At 46.0% G+C, this 6,000-nt stretch overlaps 1 protein-coding gene across 3 annotated transcripts in view; it reads left to right on the top strand.

The window, feature by feature from the left end:
• Positions 1 to 2,571: 2,571 nt before the first annotated feature.
• The window catches only part of PRMT8 (protein arginine methyltransferase 8), a 58,670-nt gene continuing 55,241 nt past the window's right edge, over positions 2,572 to 6,000 (top strand). For 2 of the 3 annotated variants that reach the window (XM_042024310.1, XM_042024308.1), the window contains exon 1: positions 3,259 to 3,954. In XM_042024310.1, the coding sequence (XP_041880244.1) occupies positions 3,880 to 3,954 (75 nt within the window). In that variant the 5' untranslated portion in view covers positions 3,259 to 3,879. Of the gene's footprint in view, positions 2,896 to 3,258; positions 3,955 to 6,000 lie in introns of those variants that run through there. The other variant, XM_042024309.1, reaches the window with a different exon arrangement.

Raw genomic sequence — 6,000 nt, 5'->3', positions numbered from 1 at the left:
CTGCTATTATTGGAAATCTGAAGTAATAAATGTTTCCCTTTCCACTTTCTCTTTAGCACCACTCTACTCAATTCCTAATACTTGGTGGCCTTCACATGTACTTACACATGATATATTCAAACTCAGAAGATGCTTTTGACACCTCCTGGCTTTGCTGCAAATGCACTTCTACTACCATGACATTTTCCTCATGCCAGTTCTCTTTTTCTCAAGATCTAACAAAACAGGGGTTCAGAAATATGTTCCCAAGATAGTTCCATTAATCAACTATCACCCTTAGGTGATGGGTGATGTCAGTAGGATTTTTTTTCACATGATGGGAGTAGAATTTGTCCCCTCAACCATATGAAAGCTCACAATCCCCAAGTTCAGTGTTGCTGTGAATTTCAGTATCAATGGGAACTTCCACTATATGGAAAGCCTCATTTTCCAACTGAAGGACTGGCCAAGTATCTCTCTGTGCTCACAGACATCTGTGTGTGTAAACAAACTGCTTTGAGTCTCTTAAAAATTATTAAAAGGAATAACTTCTACATGATTACAAAAAAAGATTCCTGTAGGACCAATCACTTCCCCTTTGGAATAAAGCAGATTGGAGCAAACAGTATGTGTGTTTTCAAAGCAGTTTCCTCAATCACATATAGAACATAAATGGAGTGAAGACACCAACCATCTGGCAGATTTCCAAAGGAGTTCGGGACCAAAACATTCATCCTTATGCGGGAAACTAAGAGACTGGAAGGCTTTCCCAGTATCCGTAAAACATCAGCACTACGTTCAAGGATGAGCAGTCAGGTATCATCTGTGTTGACAAAGAGGTGGAGGAGGACAAGAATAGGTGCCAGGGTAAGTCATGCAGTATCTGAAGCATAGGAGGGAAGGATATATTAAATCCCCGCCTGCCAACTTTGCCAGTTGCCGAGTGCTTTTGAAAACCTGATGCCTCATTTAGCTGACTAAAGAGTGATTGAGCTGTACCAGAAATACAAACCCAGCTGTCAGAGAAAACTGGAAAATATGTTCTGGAGTAGTTTTGCAAAATCTAATACTTTTTCTCTTTATAGAACACTGGTTTATTTAAATGTTTAATTAGGCTAAGTTTAGCTGTGTGTATCACCTGAAAATGGAAAAGACAGACAAAAACTATGCTGGTTAGTCCAAATGCATGCTGACTAAAACTTCATGCACTCACTAACCACCAGATATTCATGCCATATGAAATAAACCATTGTGACAAAGATTGCAGAGACATTAAATTTTTATCTGCTGATTAGTTTTTCCCCTTACCCCTTCACCTAGAAATTGAAGTACTTGGTGAGAAAGAGGTCCATAGCCCAAGATTATGAGAGCAGCTTTGGAATATGTGGCAATGACTATAGAGGTTTTTATATCTGAAGGGTTTTAAGACCTCCAAAAGCTCTATGAATGTTACAAAGAAAAGGGGAGATGACCTGCTTCCACTTCTGTCATTACTTAAGCCTCATGCCTAGAAAGTGTGAAATTAAACTCTACTATATAAACAAAGAAGGTGTGGATTACTGAAAAAATTAGCAGTGATGTGGAGATAATGAAAGAATTTGAGGTGTCAAAATAAATGTGAGATGAAAGGAATAGGGGGAAATCAGAAGCTTGTAAAAGACTGAGTGATCAAACAGCTCCACAAAGTGTCTCACAGAGGTCCAGTTTCAGTCTGTACGGAATGTGTGCCTAAAATATATTCTCATATTCTGAAACCGCTTCATATGGTGCCATTGTGCCCTACATGGCATACTCTCATTGCCACATGACATTTCAGCATACCACACATCTTCTGCTTCCCTAGGTTTCTTACTTCTGTGTGACTTATTACAAACTCCTGAAATTTATTGTATACCGACCAATCTGTTTCTGAGCAAGAATTTGTGAGGGTCATTCAAGTAAAAAGGAGAAATTGGCTTATTTAATTTTCTTGGCCCCACCTCCTCATCCCCATGGGGCAGGAGAATAATCTTGCTCTCTATTCTCTAATTCACATTCTCTATTTCCATTCCCCCCACCCCCAGCAATATTTCTGCTTCCTGTGTACCCAAGGGCCTCCTGTTTTTTGGCAGTACATCATGGTATGTCAGTATTCCAGAGGTCAGCTGAGGATAAACGCTAATTGAAATATATTAAAAGAGGCTGCAAGGGACAAAAATTCAAAACCCCAAATCTATCAAAATCTGTTACTGATGAAGCATCTGAGCTGGCAATGTCCTTAAAATATGCATCAAAAGTAATCTTTCAAACCTCTTCTTCAGGTCTCCACTGGCACCCCCAGAGGAAATAATTTCAAACTGTTCATAGAGCAGCAATCCTGTTCTGGTCCTTGAAATCCTTCGAGCAACACACACCCACACACCAGCATTATTTTCTCACCTCCTCCGTATAAAAACAAAACAGAAACGTGAGAACAGTGGGCTGGAGATGGAGCTGCGGAAAGTGAAGTTGGAAGGATTAATTATGTAATACGCCCCCTCTCCCGCCCTTACCCACAGCAACACGAGTGAGGTAAACCCAATCCTCCCAGCTGACAACTCAGAACTAGAAAGTGCCCGGAGGAGTGAAAGCAAAATAAACGTGTGGGGAAGGTGGCGATGCACTCCTACAGAGGAAGATGTCATTAGGAAAAGGCTAAAAACAAGTTCAAATCACCTTTAGCCTCTTCCCTTCCCTACCCAGCAAGACCTCTCCCTCCGCCTCTTCCCCTCTCCTCCCCCCAGCTCCTCCTCCCCTCTTTTCAGCAGGAACTGCAGCCGGATCGGGACTATATTCCTACAGTTCACGGCTATCTGACGGAGTGTGGATCCTCCTGAAAAACTTCAAGTAAAACAGGAGCTGGGAGCACACACACGAGAAGATATATTAAGAAAGCAGGTTTGCTACTTAACTCGGAGGAAAGAAGCTGGAGCAGACTTCTTCGGTTGCTCTCTAAGAGCCTTGCCGAGAGTCCTTGCAAAGAAAAGTGTTGCTGATTCAAAAGAAGAGGAGGGATGGGGAAGAGAAAAAAAATTGTGCATGTCTGTGTGAGAGGGAGACAACGTGTGTGTGTGTGTACGTGTGAATGCGTGCTTGTGTGTGAGAGGGTGTAGGCGACGGGTGGGGGGAGCTTGAAATTATATTTTTTTCCTGCGAAAGACACGTGAATGCAATTCCCAGTGAGGGGCACCAAGCTCTGCCCAAGAGCAGAAGGGGTAGAGAGAGGGAAGGGGAGAAGAGAGGGAAGGAGAGAGGGGGGGAGGAGGGAGGGAGAAGGAGGAGGAGAAGGGATTTCTGTTTCAGAAGACATTCATAGAAAGAGGGTGGCAAATTCTGTGACCGTCTTTAAAGGAAGTGTCCTGGGACATAGAGAGAAAGAAAGAAGCCCAAAGAAGGAAAAGAAAGGGCTATGATTTCCTTGTCCTGTTGCTTTGTCTCTGGCTCCCTCTGCCTCTGGAAGAGTAGCCACAGGACACAAAGATGCCCAGCTGGTCACTGCACGCCCAAGTTCAGTTTAGCTGGTGCTTCTCTCCTGTTTAGCCTGACTGCTTTCTCTGAAGGGGAGGACTCATAGCCCGACAGCCTTTTAGTTTAACCTGAAGAGTGTGTGCCGCCTCTCCCTGCCCACCCCAAGAACTCGCTGGAGGTGGAGGAGAGGGGAGAAAGAGGAGGACTTGAAAGTGCCTGAGGAGCTCCCGATGCTAAGAGGAGACAAACATTCCTGTGGACGACGCAGAAAGGACAAAGCTGACTGATTTATTGCTGTTTTCCATATTTTTTTTTTTTATCTCCCTGTCATTTGGCGCACACCAGTGTTTGGAGATCTTTGAAAACACAAACCAAAACACCAGCCCCGAAGCCCCAACCCCTTGGCTAGCTCTTATGGGAATGAAACACTCCTCCCGCTGCCTGCTCCTAAGGAGGAAAATGGCGGAGAACGCTGCCGACAGCACCGAGGTGAGTAAGGATGCGAGCCGGAGCCGGAGCCGGCGCCCGCGCTCCCCCAGACCCGAGCACTGATCCCTCGGCAGGAGCAGCAGTAAGTGCAGAAGAACTTTCCCGGCCCTTCCGGCCACCTCCTGCCTGCCTTGCTGCTACGGTTTCCCGCATTTGCCCCCCTTTTCCCCTCCACTCCTCCCCGGATCCCTCCGTTCCCCGTAAGCAGAGAAGTTTGCCCGGCGCCGAGCCCTCCAGGCGCTCGGCGCTGCCCGGAGCCGCCGCTCCACGGCGGCTTCCCGGGAAGTTGGGCGGCCGTGCGGAGCGGAGGCTCCGCGGGGTGACGGGTCTGGGGACAGCGGGGGCGGGCGGTGGTAGTTCGGGTGGTGGAGAGGCCGAAAGGGACAGACCGTCTCTTGCGGCAGCACCTTGGCCAGCTCCCCGTGCTTTCCGCCGGCAGCCTTAGCTAGGATCGTTTGGGGGGACTTCGGGAGCATCCGTGTCTCTGCAGCATCCTGGGTATTACCAAGCGGAGCTGCCCGAGGTGTGGGCTGTCCGGCTAGCCTGGGCAGTGCCGGAAATAGCTTTGCTCTGCCTTTAGACCGGGAGAGCACCCTGCGAGCTTCCAGGCTTTCTGCAAGAAATCCACCCCCCCACCGCTCCCCCACCCGTTACCTTCTGCTTCCTCAACGTTGGGGTTGAGCAGCCCCTGTTTACTTGTCTGGGGCTGTCTTGACCTCACTGAGACTTCTCAAGGGATACAGCAGTGTGCGAAGTCTCAGGTCTGGAAAAGCAGAAGGATGCAGGATGCAGTCCCAGCATCTCTGGGAGCATGTGAGAAGGAGACAGGCGAAAGTGCGAGCGTGTGCCAAACTCGCTGTTGCTATTAATAGACTGTGCCTAGCACTCTGACTGAACACTTAACACATCCTTAAGCAAGATGCAGCATAGACATGTACAGACCCCATGGACACTGCACCCCAAACAACTTTACAGCTTTGCCCTTGCAGGGGCAGCACTGAACCTTCTCCCCAGTTACCCCACAGAGATAATAAAGAGCAAAAGCAACTGTGAACACATGACTATTCCATTCTTTATTATTTCCACATCTCTGCCAAATGTCTCCTCCTTTCAGTTAGTCCTCCCAGCAGGTGTCCTGCTCGCTCATGAATTCCACATTTCTCTTTGTAATAGTGTTCTCTCTGCTTGACCTTCATAAATATGCCTCCTTTGCCATGCTGGGTGAAGAGCCAAATTTTCTTAAATGGATATGATGTAAGCACTGAATCAAAGAACATGCCTGCTACTGCACTACAACCCCACAGAGTACTGTTTGCAGAAGAGGCATCTATAAATAGCAAGAAGTCTGGCTGCACATCTGTAAATTGTCGTAGTCCTGACAGCACATATTGCATTATAGGTCCCAGGATCCCAGGACAGGATTGCAACAAGAAATGTACAAGCACAGACAGTTCCTTTCAAAGCCTTTTCTTTCAATGGAAATTGGTTTTAGACAGGGAAAATAGGTGAAAAGAGCTCTTTAAAGATTTCTATTTCATTCACTCTTAGCACATTTTTGTTGTTTAATCATGTTTTCCTGCTTGTGCAATGCTGCACACACTGCAATGTTATTCTATGGAGAAGGATTTTTTTAATAAAAACAGAGTCATTCCAATGCTGCATACAGGTTAGGAGAATATTAAAATGCTGTGCTTCATCTCCTCAGAGTATCCATCAGTGACAGACTTGTGAAATGAGAGTGAAAATATTGCAGATTAGCCATATCCTGTTCCACTTCTACCTTCAGAAAATAAGAAGGGATACATTTGTAACCCCTGCCTAGATACTTTCTGTTTTATTAATGTTCTTATTTCTGATATGTACTGAGAGAAGTTGTCTGTCTGCGTATGTGCAGAGGCAGAAGTGCACCAAGCAAAATATGCCAAGACCTGTGAAGCTCTTTTACTTGTCAAGTGTCTATATTTAGCAAAGTCATATGATACCAGTTTGACCTTCAAACCCCTATTTGTCTGACTTTCTTCTGAAGTTAACAAATACGTGTGACAG

The sequence above is a fragment of the Corvus kubaryi genome, unplaced genomic scaffold, assembly GCF_017639235.1.
Source record: "Corvus kubaryi isolate FWS band 111438036 unplaced genomic scaffold, C.kubaryi_AGA036_p1.0 37260, whole genome shotgun sequence".
Lineage (NCBI taxonomy): Eukaryota > Metazoa > Chordata > Aves > Passeriformes > Corvidae > Corvus > Corvus kubaryi.
Note: the sequence above shows the minus strand (reverse complement) of the source record. Positions and strands in the feature narration are given on the sequence as shown.